The 17,725-nt window shown below is 42.9% G+C and overlaps 1 protein-coding gene across 1 annotated transcript in view; it reads right to left on the bottom strand.

The window, feature by feature from the left end:
• The window catches only part of astn2 (astrotactin 2), a gene marked incomplete at both ends in the record, with an annotated part of 479,012 nt that overhangs the window by 217,207 nt on the left and 244,080 nt on the right, over nt 1–17,725 (bottom strand). Inside the window, 2 exons of the mRNA XM_084159665.1 lie at nt 10,472–10,635; nt 13,690–13,840. Coding sequence (XP_084015791.1) covers nt 10,472–10,635; nt 13,690–13,840 — 315 coding nt within the window. The remainder of the gene's footprint in view (nt 1–10,471; nt 10,636–13,689; nt 13,841–17,725) is intronic.

The following is a 17,725-nucleotide window of genomic DNA, read 5'->3' as shown; positions in this document are numbered from 1 at the left end:
ATAACAAATGTACTAAATCAAAACAAAGTATGTTTTAAATTGTCTGTCCTATATCTGAGAGATATAAGAAAGGTCAGGAAATCAGTTCAATATTTTTTTGTACCCATATTTAACGGGATACTTCGGCATTTTGGCAATGAGGACTCTTATCTACTTCCCCAGCGTCAGATGACCTTGTGAATACCATTTTCATGTCTCTGTGTCCAGTATGAAGAAAGTTAAAGGTAGTTTCGCAAGCCAACGCTTACTTGTACTTCTCTCCTGCATCTTTCTCTCTCTCTCTCTCTCTCTCTCTCTCTCTCTCTCTCTTTCTGGATCTATCGCTATCTCCCACTCTCTTTCTCTCACACACATGCACGTACATTCACACACACAATTCTGGTCCTGAATTTCTCACTCGCTCATCTCTAAACAAAATCTTTGCAACAAACTCTTTCATAAATGCTTTTGGAAACAATAATCCCTCATCATCAGCACATTTCTTGTTTTCTAAATTAAGGCCAAAATGAAAAACAGTAAAGGGAGCATTCACTGGAGACCAGTAGCTGATCAACTTCTCTTTCCCTGCAGCCAACCTGAAGTGAGTAATGACACGTTTCATTAGAATGCTTTCCCTATCTTGCACAGGCAATATGGCCATTTTCACATTTCAAGGTTCACAGCATGGACACAGGAAAGATATATTGTTGTCCCGATGCATATTTCCACCGTCACACCAATTCTGTGTCTGGACCTTGAGGAGATTCATCCTCGACATCATCTATTGGGAGGGTGGGGTGGTGGACAGGATAAATAAGGCTGATAAAGCCGGAATGTTCCAAAACAACCAAGCCATTTCAGCACCTATTAGTTGTGGTAGGAACCTGGGAGTATTTGTTGGTGGAGAAAACGAAGGGAGGGAAAGAAGGGATGTTGGGCTTGGGTTTTCATGAAATCGTGAGCGAGAGAGGTGGTGCTATTTCACATGTATCCTCCCCGTGCTGAGATGTACTAATGTGGCCGATGGCTGGACGAGCAGGTGGTGTGGCTTACTGATAAGCCGGAGGGATTTATCTAGAGTGTGTGTGTGTGTTTGTGTGTTTGAGTGTGTGGGTGGGTACACGTATGCCTTTGTGTGTGTCCAGGTGCCTGTGCGTGTGTGTGATTGAGCTGGCCCCGGACCAATCCCATTCACACACCACTGCGGCACAAGGAGACATCCGTATACAAAGTGCCAGTGGAGCCATGTCATTCAGCCACTGACTTCCACTGTGATACCTCACATGAGATGAGGATGATAGTTAAGGCAGGGAGGAGGAGGCCAGGAGATTGTTTATCATTACACAATGGTGTGTAATGACAGTGATGGTAGGCTGGGTGACATTCGAGGGTGGTGGAGTGACACAGAGACTGTGTTTGAGGTAGCTGAGTAAAATGACTGCAGCTGGCTTTACTGGTGATACCACACTGAGAGGGGATGTACAGTGAGGGAAAAAAGTATTTGATCCCCTGCTGATTTTGTACATTTGCCCACTGACAAAGAAATGATCAGTCTATAATTTTAATGGTAGGTTTATTTGAACAGTGAGAGACAGAATAACAAAAACATTTTATAAATTGATTTGCATTTTAATGAGGGAAATACGTATTTGACCCCCTCTCAATCAGAAATATTTCTGGCTCCCAGGTGTCTTTTATACAGGTAACGAGCTGAGATTAGGAGGACACTCTTAAAGGGAGTGCTCCTAATCTCAGTTTGTTAATTGGATAAAAGACACCTGTCCACAGAAGCAATCAATCAATCAGATTCCAAACTCTCCACCATGGCCAAGACCAAAGAGCTCTTCAAGGATGTCAGGGACAGGATTGTAGACCTACACAAGGCTGGAATGGGCTACAAGACCATTGCCAAGCAGCTTGGTGAGAAGGTGACAACAGTTGGTGCGATTATTCGCAAATGGAAGAAACACAAAATAACTGTCAATCTCCCTCGGCCTGGGGCTCCATGCAAGATCTCACCTCGTGGAGTTGCAATGATCATGAGAACGGTGAGGAATCAGCCCAGAACTACACGGGAGGATCTTGTCAATGATCTCAAGGCAGCTGGGACCATAGTCACCAAGAAAACAATTGGTAACACACTACGCCGTGAAGGACTGAAATCCTGCAGTGCCAGCAAGGTCCCCCTGCTCAAGAAAGCACATATACAGGGCCGTCTGAAGTTTGCCAATGAACATCTGAATGATTCAGAGGAGAACTGGGTGAAAGTGTTGTGGTCAGATGAGACCAAAATGGAGCTCTTTGGCATCAACTCAACTCGCCGTGTTTGGAGGAGGAGGAATGCTGCCTATGACCCTAAGAACACCATCCCCACCGTCAAACATGGAGGTGGAAACATTATGCTTTGGGGGTGTTTTTCTGCTAAGGGGACAGGACAATTTCATCGCATCAAAGGGACGATGGACGGGGCCATGTACCGTCAAATCTTGGGTGAGAACCTCCTTCCCTCAGCCAGGGCATTGATAATGGGTCGTGGATGGATATTCCAGCATGACACTGACCCAAAACACACGGCCAAGGCAACAAAGGAGTGGCTCAAGAAGAAGCACATTAAGGTCCTGGAGTGGCCTAGCCAGTCTCCAGACCTTAATCCCATAGAAAATCTGTGGAGGTACCTGAAGGTTCGAGTTGCCAAACGTCAGCCTCGAAACCTTAATGACTTGGAGAAGATCTGCAAAGAGGAGTGGGATAAAATCCCTCCTGAGATGTGTGCAAATCTGGTGGCCAACTACAAGAAACATCTGACCTCTGTGATTGCCAACAAGGGTTTTGCCACCAAGTACTAAGTTATGTTTTGCAGAGGGGTCAAATACTTATTTCCGTCATTAAAATGCAAATCAATTTATTACATTTTTGACATGCGTTTTTCTGGATTATTTGGTTGTTATTCAGTCTCTCACTGTTCAAATAAACCTACCATTAAAATTATAGACTGATCATTTCTTTGTCAGTGGGCAAACGTACAAAATCAGCAGGGGATCAAATACTTTTTTCCCTCACTGTACAGTGAAATGTGTGTTCTTTTAGGAGTATAGGAGTGTGCTTGTAATTACCACTTGCACCCCTTGTTGGTACATTGACGTGATACATTCTGCCACTCAATTCTGATTCCCAACAACTTTAGACTTACACATCACTATTATCGGGGTTCCATTGAAGCCTCATCACCATAAACATTTTATCTTGCTTTGAGGCATGCGTTCAGGACCACCGCCTCAGATAATGCCTTTGCGTAGTATTTTCATAATAGACGTGTTATCAGGTGGTGCGTATTTGCGTTCTTGAAAGTCTCTGGACTTTATCTCCTTCTCAGGCATTTGACTTTCATTCGGCGCAAAGGCAAGTTCACAGGGGCAGGAAATGAATTTGGATCCCCTCGCTCGCCTTTTTTCAATGACAGCTTATCAGGCGCTCCTCGTTCTCCAGCAGTGGTTCGTTTACAAAACTGCACATTGCACCAATTGTTTCCCAGGCCTTACTGTGAGCCAGTAAAGACAAGTTGGAATGAGTGAGCACAGATGATGTCGGGGCTAGGGGTTAGGGGAGTTGTGTAGTGTGCATTTTTAGGTTTTGGAAGGAGTGGTAGATGGATAAAGGCAGGTGTTTAGCTACAAAACATTGAAGAGTGTACAAAGACATAGGATCTGCTAGTAAGCCCACATAACAACTGGTCCATTCACACATCATTTGGAGCATCATTTGGAATCAGCTGATTTGTAATAAAAGTAAATAGTTCCTTAGATAAATGGCTCATATTGTTTACCAAAGCATCACTGCATGGATATGAATGCAAATTGATTGATTGAAGTTGAAATATTCTGAATTCTGAGAGAAAAAGCTCAACAATAAGCTATTCTAGTGACAGGGGACCATATCAAACCCAAAGAGTGTGAATCGAATCTCACAAATCTACCCCTAAAAGACATTCTCACATTCAGTAACTACAAGAGTTAGATATACACGTACAGCACCTCAATAAAGCTGTACTTTACTGTACTGAAGTACTTTCTTCCAGTTCTCATTAAGAACACCTGCTCTTTCCATGACATAGACTGACCAGGTGAATACAGGTGAAAGCTATGATCCCTTATTGATGTCACTTGTTAAATCCACTTCAATCAGTGTAGATGAAGGGGAGGAGACAGGTTAAATAAGGATTTTTAAGCCTTGAAACAATTGAGACATGAATTGTGTATGTGTGCCATTCAGAGGGTGAATGGGCAAGACACAATATTTAAGTGCCTTTGAACAGGGTATGGTAGTAGGTGCCAGGCGCACTGGTTTGTGTCAAGAACTGCAACGCTGCTGGGTTTTTCACGCTCAACAGTTTCCCGTGTGTATCAAGAATGGTCCACCACCCAAAGGACATCCAGCCAACTTGACACAACTGTAGGAAGCATTGGAGTCAACATGGGCCAGCATCCCTGTGGAACGCTTTCAACACCTTGTAGAGTCCATTCCCAGACGAATTGAGGCTGTTCTGAGGGCAAAAGGGGGTGAACTCAATATTAGGAAGGTGGTCTTAATGTTTGGTATACTCAGTGTATATTCCTCAGAGTTCTATCTCACACATGCTCGGCTGCTTGTGTAAGAAAAACAGTGCTCGCTCACAGAAAGTTATCATTTCAATTAAAACAACCCTGCTCTTTTTCTATCTCCATTTTCTCCCCTTCATTCGCTGTACCACAATCACACTTTTTACAGAAACACAAAACACCATACGGGCTCTAGGCCCAGACAAACGGAACAAAGACCCACTTTGAGAAGAAAACAGCATAAAGAAAGTGTGTCTCCATCTCCTCTCTGCTGGGTCCACTTGTAAGCTGGAAGACGCAGAGGAAAACATGAGAATGTGCTCTTTTGAGGAACAACTTTAATTTCCCTGTCTGAGAAGAGATGAGAAGCCTCCAAAGAGACACAGTGCATTTGTTGCCAATTGCTGACTCAAACAATCCTTTTCAATTTGAGAGAGAGAGAGCGAGAGAGAGAGAGAGAGAGAGAGAGAGAGAGAGAGAGAGAGAGAGAGAGAGAGAGAGAGAGAGAGAGAGAGAGCGAGAGAGAGATTGAGAGAGAGAGAGAGAGAGAGAGAGAGAGAGAGAGAGAGAGAGAGAGAGAGAGAGAGAGAGAGAGAGAGAGAGAGAGAGAGAGAGAGAGAGAGAGAGAGAGAGAGAGAGAGAGAGAGAGAGAGAGAGAGAGAGAGAGAGAGAGAATGAGAGAGAGAGAGAGAGAGAGAGAGAGAGAGAGAGAGAGAGAGAGAGAGAGAGAGAGAGAGAGAGAGAGAGAGAGAGAGAGAGAGAGAGAGAGAGAGAGAGAGAGAGAGAGAGAGAGAGCTATATGCAGTATACCTGTCCATAAACTGAAAACCTAGGCTTGAAAAATGTAGAGGACATAAAGGAGACAAATAGATCTGCTGAGAAGCATGCTAATTTTGGTAGGTTGCATGTCTAAGCTAACATGGCATACCCACATTATTACTAACAGCACAAGAAAAGAGCCCGCCAAGAACATTACAAACAGTGGTTAAGATTATCTAAAAAAGTAATAGCTCTATTGTATAAAATAGCCACCAATCTGGCACTTACCTTTCAAAAACATCTAAGTTTCCCAATTTAGCAGAATAGTTGTCTAGGTACTGTATGTGTAGGACAGAGTTTAGTGTATTATTTACCTTCCTCACCAGGACACAGACAGAGAGTGCTGCCAGTGCCAAGTCCATCAGTAGCAGTTTATGTGTGATGTGTTGAGTGGCCTCCTATTGTATTCCATTATGCATCAGCCCTCAACATGCCCTTGTCTGGGGTGATATGAATTGCACATACATTACAGCATGTAATCCATGTTAATAAACTTAGACTGGCTCTACTACAGTATGACAGGGGGAAGTATCTCACCCAGGGGACCAGACACGTTCCACAATCTGGGCTTTTACTGTGTTTTTTTGTAGGTTTTTGGGACTGGGTCAGCATAAAATCATTAATTTGAGGATAAGCTAAATGGAAACTTAGTGCTAAACTGGTTTTGTGTTGTGGATTTATTGTGGGTTCAAATAAACAACTGGGTGGAACAGAACAAGATGTTAAACTTAATTTCCTCAAACATATTTCCTTATATAGAGAATTAACGCTTTAAGCCTTACCCCAAAAACCAGGTAACCAGTTCTGACTGAAGGGGTTTACAACTTCAATACTGACCTAACCGTCATCAGCTGGTTTACTGATGGTTCAAACAACAATATCCTATGTACTGACCCCCGATAGATCAGTTGATAACAGAAACTGTTACAAACGTCCCATTATAGCCCCATTACGTGTCCAGTTAGGTCCCCTACCCAGGACTTCACAGGCCTGTGGTGAAACATTTCCTCCTTACTTTCATATCAGACGACTTCCTTTACGAGACAGATAATCCAGATTGATGATTATAACACAAAGTGATGGTTCTGAAGTGATGGTTCTCCACCCCGGCGAGATTATTTCTCTCATGGCTGAGTTTCTTGGGCAAAGCAAAGCCTCTCTCGACTTACTCTGTGAGAACTAGATTAAAAACTAAAGTGACACTTGACATTTGCATGGAAATCGCCCTTCAGTGCACACCAGTCATTAAGTTGGGGTAATTGAAAAAGAAAAATAGAGGTGTGAACACATCTGGTGAATCGGTGATTCTGCACCATGACTCTAAGTAGGGAGGGATAGGGCTTTGATAGTGCTCCAACCCATTGAGTCTAATGGTCATTAGCAAGGGGTCTTCTACCTCTTCGTTGCCAATGGCGATTAAAGCAATAAATACCGGAGCCTGAGCAATTAGGTTGGACTATAGTGGCCCATGTTGACTGATTTAATAAGGGAGAGCAATTGTTCAAATTAGAATCCTTCTAAAGTTGGCCAGGCGTCTGGCCCATGTGTGACTGCCTGCGAGCGTGAGTGACGGAGTGGTTATGCAAAATATGTGTGTGTTATCCATTGAAACACGACAAGTGATCGTTTGGACGGTGTAGGTGTCAAAGTGTTTAAACACACAAGGAGCGTAAAGTTGAATGGCACTTGTACATATGGAGCCAGATATATAGTTAATACCAAGTTATATTTATAGTCAAATATATACTAAGGCCCTGTTTTTCCTGATCCTGTGAAAATGCCAGGAAAAAACATAAATAGGATCTCTACCATAAAAATAACATCACCATTCCCATCTAGCCTCAAACCATAATCGGAATGATTCTTGAGACCCTACCATCTTTCAAAGAGACCACTTGCCCTCCAAGACCCCCAAAATATTCCTCTGATAGCCCTGATACAGCATCAGAGAGCACTATTCTATAGGTTTCAGCAGAGTTCCAGCGTTTCCGCAAATGTAGCAGAAACCCGTGGAGTATGACACCCCATTTCACTGCTTCTCCTTCACTTTTATGAGGCTAACCTTTACTGTTTACTTAGCTTAGCCACAGCACTAATTCATCATCACTCATAATAACTCATATCTAACACCATTTAGAGTCTCAGGGGGCTCTTTATTGACTTCAGTATTGGTGTGAAAAGAAAGGTCTGCGATAGGGAAGTATCAAAGCTATCAGACAGCAAGTCTAAATGTCAGCACTCTGGGCCCAGCGCTGTGCTAAAAGCACATTGAGATGATGTGGTGAGGAGAGGAGGGTAATATTCTCCACACAGTACGCTGTGACATTGGCCACTGTTATCTGTTTGACTCCTAACCGGGGCTGGCAGGGGTTGAATGAGACCCAGAGCCTGAGATTAGCACTGAAGGTCAAGAGCAAATAAATGTATTTGCCGTAGAGATCGCATCAGCGGCTAAACCTCAGCCAGACGTGTTATATATCACCAAACCATGAAACAATTATTTCTGGTCCCAAGGAACTCTCTGGAGATTGCAGCATATACAGTGAGGGAAAAAAGTATTTGATCCCCTGCTGATTTTGTACGTTTGCCCACTGACAAAGAAATGATCAGTCTATAATTTTAATGGTAGGTTTATTTGAACAGTGAGAGACAGAATAACAACAACAAAATCCAGAAAAACGCATGTCAAAAATGTTATACATTGATTTGCATTTTAATGAGGGAAATAAGTATTTTACCCCTCTGCAAAACATGACTTAGTACTTGGTGGCAAAACCCTTGTTGGCAATCACAGAGGTCAGACGTTTCTTGTAGTTGGCCACCAGGTTTGCACACATCTCAGGAGGGATTTTGTCCCACTCCTCTTTGCAGATCTTCTCCAAGTCATTAAGGTTTTGAGGCTGACGTTTGGCAACTTGAACCTTCAGCTCCCTCCACAGATGTTCTATGGGATTAAGGTCTGGAGACTGGCTAGGCCACTCCAGGACCTTAATGTGCTTCTTCTTGAGCCACTCCTTTGTTGCCTTGGCCATGTGTTTTGGGTCATTGTCATGCTGGAATACCCATCCATGACCTATTTTCAATGCCCTGGCTGAGGGAAGGAGGTTCTCACCCAAGATTTGACGGTACATGGCCCCGTCCATCGTCCCTTTCATGCAGTGAGTACTTCTTAGATGACGATCAAGACCAGGGGGTCTACCAGAGCAAGGTACGGGACATGATCAGCGAGAACAAGAACCGACTCATCGTGAACATCAACGACCTGAGACGACGCAACGAGGCGTGGTCCTCTGTAGCTCAGCTGGTAAAGCAAGGCGCTTGTAACGCCAAGGTAGTGGGTTCGATCCCCGGGACCACCCATACACAAAAAAATAAAATAAATTATGCACACATGACTGTCAGTCACTTTGGATAAAAGCGTCTGCTAAATGGCATACTATTATTATTATTATTATTATTATAAGTTGTCCTGTCCCCTTAGCAGAAAAACACCCCCAAAGCATAATGTTTCCACCTCCATGGTGTTCTTGGGGTCATAGGCAGCATTCCTCCTCCTCCAAACACGGCGAGTTGAGTTGATGCCAAAGAGCTCCATTTTGGTCTCATCTGACCACAACACTTTCACCCAGTTCTCCTCTGAATCATTCAGATGTTCATTGGAAAACTTCAGACGGGCATGTATATGTGCTTTCTTGAGCAGGGGGACTTTGCGGGCGCTGCAGGATTTCAGTCCTTCACGGCGTAGTATGTTACCAATTGTTTTCTTGGTGACTATGGTCCCAGCTGCCTTGAGATCATTGACAAGATCCTCCCGCGTAGTTCTGGGCTGATTCCTCACCGTTCTCATGATCATTGCAACTCCACGAGGTGAGATCTTGCATGGAGCCCCAGGCCGAGGGAGATTGACAGGTCTTTTGTGTTTCTTCCATTTGCGAATTATCGCACCAACTGTTGTCACCTTCTCACCAAGCTGCTTTGCAATGGTCTTATAGCCCATTCCAGCCTTGTGTAGGTCTACAATCTTGTCCTTGACATCCTTGGAGAGCTCTTTGGTCTTGGCCATGGTGGAGAGTTTGGCATCTGATTGATTGATTGCTTCTGTGGATAGGTGTCTTTTATACAGGTAACAAGCTGAGATTAGGAGCACTCCCTTTAAGAGTGTGCTCCTAATCTCAGCTCGTTACCTGTATAAAAGACACCTGGGAACCAGAAATCTTTCTGATTGAGAGGGGGTCAAATACTTATTTCCCTCATTAAAATGCAAATCAATTTATAACATTTTTGACATGCGTTTTTCTGGATTATTTTGTTGTTATTCTGTCTCTCACTGTTCAAATAAACCTACCATTAAAATTATAGACTGATCATTTCTTTGTCAGTGGCCAAACATACAAAATCAGCAGGGGATCAAACAATTTTTTCCCACACTGTATTTGTCTCCCTGTGTGTGTGTGTGTGTGTGTGTGTGTGTGTGTGTGTGTGTGTGTGTGTGTGTGGTCTTGTTCTTCTATCCTCGTGGGGACCTGAAATCCCCAAATTTCCACACAAGGATAGCAAAACAAGGACCAAAAAAAAAAAAAAAACAATTTTATGCTTAGGGGTAAGGTTTAGGGTTACACTTGGGGTTGGGGTTGGGTTTAGGGTCAGGCGTTAGGTTCAGGATTAGGGGTTGGGTTAAGGATAGGCTTAGGGAAAATAAGATTTTGAATGGAAATACATTTTAGGTTCCCATGAGGATAGAAGTACATAGAAGTCCCCACAAGAGTAGTAAACAAACAAAAATTTGACCAACTGGGGACATTTTGTTAGTCCCCACGAGGTCAAATGCTATTTGTAGGGGGTTTAGGGTTAAGGTTAGAATTAGTGTTAGGGTTAGAATTACGTTAAGGGTTAGGGTTAGGAGCTAGGGTTAGTTTTTGGGTTAAGGTTAGTGTTAGGGTTAAGGTTAGGGTTAGGATAAGGGTAAGAGTACGGGTTAGGGTTAGGGAAAATAGGACTTTGAATGTGACTGAATTGTGTGTCCGTCCCCACAAGGTTAGCTGTACAAAACTGTGTGTGTGTGTGTTTGTGTCACTAACCCGTCTCCTGGTCACACAGCTGTTCACAGGGCTCGGTGGTCCTCTGGCCACAGTAATTTCTGACCCACTGGGTGGAGGAGTTGGTCTGGTAATAAAGGATCAGCTTGGCAGGGTTCAGCCAGTTAGACACATCCAGGAAACTGCCCATGCTCACCACAAAACTACTTCCTGGAACCAAAAGAGAACAGAACACATTTTTACTCATCATATTTCTCTCAGCAGATCATACTGAAGTAGTTTGAAGTACTACAGGATCATCCATCATTTAATGCTCAGTGTAATATATCCACGTTTATTGGAGTGAAGATCTTTCTACTGCTAACAACCTGGCTGTTCTCTTCTTACTAGCTCGATAGGACATAGAACTGGATATTCAAACATGTTCAATGACCCATTAGTTAAAATGTGAAAATAATTAACACCTTACAAAATATTAATATTAGGAATCTGATTTTATGAGGATACAGCACAATTAGCAGGTATTGATGCCACTTCCACTTTGGACTCAGGTGATGTGAAGTGATAAGCCAGTCAGTGGTTCACCCATAGAGATCCTATTAAATTACTAGAGGGGCTATGTCATAAACCCTCAAATTTCCAGAATGGAGTGAAAATGGCAGCCAGGTTGGTCAGGGAGAAATCCAAACCAGTCAAATTGGAATGAATGGCAGAATAGGCATAATCCTGATTTTACTTATGCAGGAAAATAAAACAACGGCCTATCATCAACTGATTTCAGCCAGTGTATGGCTGTGGATCGATTGCATTGTTTGCATGGAATGTTTGCATATTGGCAGTTAATTTGAAAAATGTATGGAATCATTCCTCTAAAACTGGCTGGCTAGCTAGCTAACAAACATACAGTGCAGATGAATTCTTCAAATTCATTATTTTACACAATATCTTATCACAGCACTGGCAAACCATGGTTGACCAACTCCCTGACCAAAATGGCTGACCGTTATCCCATCATAAGAAGTTTCATGTCCATTCTAGTATTCTAATTCCTAATTCTATGGGTTCACCAATCAGCCCAGGAAACAGTGTAATAGGGTGCTGAGTGATTCAATCCCTGATTTACTATTCAGCCGTGCGATTCCTACCACAATCGTTAAACTCCAAATCACTAAACGGATTATTCTTAATTGATGCTATTGAATATTTTCTCCAGGGGGAGCAGTAAGGAGATTGCATTTCTGCCGTCTTCAAGGATATAGATTCAAATAACTACCACTATGCATGTATGTAGTGTGTTTGTGTGTCTGTTTGCGTTCTCGAGACACAGGCGAAAGTGAGAAAGAGAGAGACAGAGAGAGGGGAGGAGCAAATGAGAAAGTAACAACCCACTTGGCAAAAACTGGTTGAATCAACATTGTTTCCACTTCATATCAACCCAAAAAATCTATGTGATGACATTGAATCAACGTGGAAAACTAATTGGATTTGCAAAAAGTATTCAACGTAAGGGCATTTCGTATTTTTAACCTAAATCCAATGACATGATGAAATGTTTTGTTGATTTCACGTTGAATTCACGTTAGTTAAAAACTAAATCAAATGTGAATCAAAACTAGACGTTGAACTGACGTCTGTGCCCAGTGGGAAGAGACTGAGGAGAGAGAGGGGTGTTTAAATTCCTAATTTATTTTGCCTTAAAAACTTTCCTCCCAACAATGAAGCTTAAAAAGATTGTGGGGAAAAAAACGCTTGCATCTGTTGGTGGGATCTCTGCTCTGCATTTGTTGTGTATTTACACTCCCGAGCCCACTCAGCTCCCTGATGATATCTCCCAATCTGACTGAGTTAGCACCTGTCTGCCACGGGCTGCTGATGAGGAATATTTCTGCTCCCCATTCGCTGCCACTGAAATGGCGGTCGTGCGTGTGTTATCTTCACTACATATGCTCCCAGTGTCTGCCCAGAGCAAAACAAAGAAGTGGAGGACATCACTTCGCCAAAATAATATCAACCATAGAAATTAGCCCTAGTAAATTATGTATTTTTTTCTGTTCTGTCTTACGCTCTTCTTGTGGATGGATGGAGGGACTGGGGGACTGAGGCATTGGTGGCCAGACTACCTGTTCTGTCCTGCTGATGTGTTGGACACACAGCTTTAGGAGATCAGCAAGTGGTTAATTAAATTGCTTGGGCTCTTCATAATCGCTCTCCTCCTTCCATACATCCCTCCCTCTCTCCCCTGGCCCTCTAGCTTACGGTGAGGAATGGGGAGTCCTGGTATCTTGCCAACTCCAGACCTATACCCATGGACCTCCCATGTCTGAATACTTCTCAGTCAGGATGGAAGTGTAACTAGTCTCTGGAAACTGGACAAATTATCTAATAACTTTTCCTATTCTGTCAGGACGTATTTGGTGTGTCCCCTGATGCAGCTTTGACACAGTGTGCATGTTTATCTAACAGTGGTCCATAAAAATGTATAGCAATTATGACTGTATTGTTTGTTCCAGCCTAATTAACAAGGATTAAGATGGGCAGACCCACATGAAAAATACTACAGTTCACTATAGAATACTACAGTACCTACTATAGAATTATGTAGTAAACTGTAGTATACTGTAGAATACTATACTACACAATGTAGTATCTCTCAATTATGTGTAGTACTTACTATAGAATGTTGTAGTATACATTAGAATACTATAGTAAATACTACAGTATTATCCACCCCCCCAAAAAAAACACTGTAGTAAATGCAACAAAAACATTACACTTTTTAATTATAGTAAATACTACAGTATTTAATTTGCATATAACCTGCCCATTCGCCTCAACCATATCCCAATTTGTGCCACCCGTAAGTGAGAAACCTACATTCCAAGTATATATCATATATTGTGTTCCCTACAGGTTATATAAACTGCAGAAGTGATGAACTATCCTTTCAGAACCCAGTCCTACCTACAGGTTATGGAAAATTAGCTCTTTTAGTATTTCTCCAGTAGGTTTCCTCAAGGAGAAAGACTCCACTTATATGTCAAACATAATAAAACCAAACACATTGTAAATACTACAGTAATGTCAGCAAAAACACTACAGTATACAACATACCGCAAAAACACTAAAGTAATTACTATAGTATATACACTCGTTATTTTACTACAGTATTTATACTATAGTTAACTGTAAATACTACAGTATACTACAGAGAGAGAGAGGGAGAGAGAGAGAAGTTAGATGAGGAAGTTGACAGGGGATACTAACCATCGGCGACAAAGTGTTCGGGCACGTGGAGGGTAACCTTGACGGTGAGAGAGCAGGAGAGCTGTGTGCCGTAAACCACAGCCAGGACACACATACTGATGGTGATCAATGTCAGAGTGGCCTTGTTCATCGGGCTGTGTGGACAACCTGAGGGAGAGGGAGACAGGAGTTAGGTCTCACATCAAAACTCAGGGAAGGTGCAGAGAAAACACATGCAAAATATGACTTAAGCTGTTAGGACACAACCCAGAAATGTATTAAAAAACTAGAATAAACAGGAATATGAACTCTTCTTTCTTTTCTAAAAATGTCTCTTTAATATGAAATGTGGCTTAAATTGATCAGCACCATATCAAAACCACTTTAGGTGGTCCAAAACTGTCAAACAGTTTAATTTCACACACATTGTTCTTACCACCAAACATTCACTTTTCAAACTTTGCGAAAAACAAACAAGCTAACAACACCACAGAGAATCCAGTTAGCCTCTGGCTCCTGTAGATATAGGGGGAGTTGTTTTGATTGGAGTTTTGGTAGTGAGCATAGAACCATCCAGGGTTCTTTCTAAACTGATTTATGAACAGCACAAGGGCTGTAGTCCAGCAGAGGCAATTAATCGGCATGATACAAGATGAGTTAAGAAGGCCCAGCCTCTTTCCACCAGTACACATCTAGTGTTGCTGATAAATGACACCATCACCTCTGACAGTGTTATATATGGGTTGTTTTGGATGCCCTTTGGGTGTCTGTGGGCTTCTCTCCACATTGGGGAGAAAGGGAGCAGAAATGAGCTCATTATCTCTCATAGAGTGGCATTCATCATAGCATGCAGGTGTCATATCAAGTGCCAGCTTACCAGTCACCAAGGTGAGGGCAGAGCTGTTATTGAGGGCCAGCTATTTGAGGGCCTGCTATTTGCTTCTCAATGACGTGTAATGATACCACTTTACTTTTACTTCCAGTCAAAGCATAGCATCTTACCTTGAGCTATACCTCACTTTAACTCCTGAAATCACACATTTTCTGAAACCGACCTTACACATATGGTTCATACTGTGCTGGTGTTACATTCCAATAGCTGCTATTTCCAGAACATGTGGGAATGGTTGCTATATGGAAGTGATGGAGCTTAAAAAATGCATAGGAAACATTATTTTTCACAAATGAGAATCTCAGTACATCTGATCCTGCAAGGCTCTTAGACTGCGGCTGACAAATAGATAAGAGACTCCAATCACCTGGGTGGACGAACAGTAATGATCCCCACTGCCTACGCTCACTGGACTGTGTGTGTGTGGGTGTGTGTGTGTGTGTGGGGGGGGGGGGGGGGGGGACAGAGAGTGAGGGACATAGATAAAAAGAGGAAGAGAGGAAAGAGACAAAGAGAGAGAGAGGGAGAGCGAGAGAGAGAAATTAAGAGACACTCCAATCACCTGGATTTATCTAATGACCCTGCCATTTCGGCTGGACTGGAGCAGTGGGTGTCTATGACATCAGCTCCCCAGCAACTAATCCCATCTGTGTGAACACTCGGGAATGATTAGGTCTATGAGGGGGCCTCAATTACTGTAAAAGCCCACAGAGTACACTAACAGATGCACACACACGGCCACACATCCACACATCCACACAGGGGATGATAGGTTGACACATACAGTGGGGAAAAAAAGTATTTAGTCAGCCACCAATGGTGCAAGTTCTCCCACTTAAAAAGATGAGAGAGGCCTGTCATTTTCATCATAGGTTCACGTCAACTATGACAGACAAATTGAGAAAAAAAAATCCAGAAAATCACATTGTAGGATTTTTAATGAATTTATTTGCAGATTTTGGTGGAAAATACGTATTTGGTCACCTACAAACATGCAAGATTTCTGGCTCTCACAGACCTGTAACTTCTTCTTTAAGAGGCTCCTCTGTCCTCCACTCATTACCTGTATTAATGGCACCTGTTTGAACTTGTTATCAGTATAAAAGACACCTGTCTACAACCTCAAACAGTCACACTCCAAACTCCACTATGGCCAAGACCAAAGAGCTGTCAAAGGACACCAGAAACAAAATTGTAGACCTGCACCAGGCTGGGAAGACTGAATCTGCAATAGGTAAGCAGCTTGGTTTGAAGAAATCAACTGTGGGAGCAATTATTAGGAAATGGAAGACATACAAGACCACTGATAATCTCCCTTGATCTGGGGCTCCCCGCAAGATCTCACCCCGTAGGGTCAAAATGATCACAAGAACGGTGAGCAAAAATCCCAGAACCACACGGGGGGACCTAGTGAATGACCTGCAGAGAGCTGGGACCAAAGTAACAAAGCCTACCATCAGTAACACACTACGCCGCCAGGGACTCAAATCCTGCAGTGCCAGAAGTGTCCCCCTGCTTAAGCCAGTACATGTCCAGGCCCGTCTGAAGATTGCTAGAGTGCATTTGGATGATCCAGAAGAGGATTGGGAGAATGTCATATGGTCAGATGAAACCAAAATAGAAATTTTTGGTAAAAACTCAACTCGTCGTGTTTGGAGGACAAAGAATGCTGAGTTGCATCCAAAGAACACCATACCTACTGTGAAGCATGGGGGGGGAAACATCATGCTTTGGGGCTGTTTTTCTGCAAAGGGACCAGGACGACTGATCCGTGTAAAGGAAAGAATGAATGTGGCCATGTATCGTGAGATTTTGAGTGAAAACCTCCTTCCATCAGCAAGGGCATTGAAGATGAAACGTGGCTGGGTCTTTCAGCATGACAATGATCCCAAACACACCGCCCGGGCAACAAAGGAGTGGCTTTGTAAGAAGCATTTCAAGGTCCTGGAGTGGCCTAGCCAGTCTCCAGATCTCAACCCCATAGAAAATCTTTGGAGGGAGTTGAAAGTCCGTGTTGCCCAGCGACAGCCCCAAAACATCACTGCTCTAGAGGAACATCACTGCTGCATGGAGGAATGGGCCAAAATACCAGCAACAGTGTGTGAAAACCTTGTGAAGACTTACAGAAAACGTTTGACCTGTGTCATTGCCAACAAAGGGTATATAACAAAGTATTGAGAAACTTTTGTTATTGACCAAATACTTATTTTCCACCATAATTTGCAAATACATTCATTAAAAAACCTAAAATGTGATTTTTTGTCATTTTGTCTGTCACAGTTGACGTGTACCTATGATGAAAATTACAGGCCTCTCTCATCTTTTTAAATGGGAGAACTTGCACAATTGGTGGCTGACTAAATACTTTTTTCCCCCACTGTATACAGTGAGGGAAAAAAGTATTTGATCCCCTGCTGATTTTGTACGTTTGCCCACTGACAAAGAAATGATCAGTCTGTAATATGAATGGTAGGTTTATTTGAACAGTGAGAGACAGAATAACAACAACAAAAATCCAGAAAAGCGCATGTCAAAAATGTTATAAATTGATTTGCATTTTAATGAGGGAAATACGTATTTGACCCCTCTGCAAAACATGACTAAATACTTGGTGGCAATCACAGAGGTCAGACGTTTCTTGTAGTTGGCCACAAGGTTTGCACACATCTCAGGAGGGATTTTGTCCCACTCCTCTTTGCAGATCTTCTCCAAGTCATTAAGGTTTTGAGGCTGACGTTTGGCAACTCGAACCTTCAGCGCCCTCCACAGATTTTCTATGGGATTAAGGTCTGGATACTGGCTAGGCCACTCCAGGATCTTAATGTGCTTCTTCTTGAGCCACTCCTTTGTTGCCTTGGCCGTGTGCTTTGGGTCATTTTCAATGCCCTGGTTGAGGGAAGGATGTTCTCACCCAAGATTTGACGGTACATGGCCCCGTCCATCGTCCCTTTGATGCGGTGAAGTTGACCCTTAGCAGAAAAACACCCCCAAAGCATAATGTTTCCACCTTCATGTTTGACGGTGGGGATGGTGTTCTTGGGGTCATAGGCAGCAGTCGGCGAGTTGAGTTGATTCCAAAGAGCTCGATTTTGGTCTCATCTGACCATAACACTTTCACCCAGTTCTCCTCTGAATCATTCAGATGTTCATTGGCAAACTTC

The sequence above is a fragment of the Coregonus lavaretus genome (assembly GCF_964263955.1).
Source record: "Coregonus lavaretus genome assembly, chromosome: 4".
In the NCBI taxonomy this organism is placed as follows: Eukaryota; Metazoa; Chordata; class Actinopteri; order Salmoniformes; family Salmonidae; genus Coregonus; species Coregonus lavaretus.
Note: the sequence above shows the minus strand (reverse complement) of the source record. Positions and strands in the feature narration are given on the sequence as shown.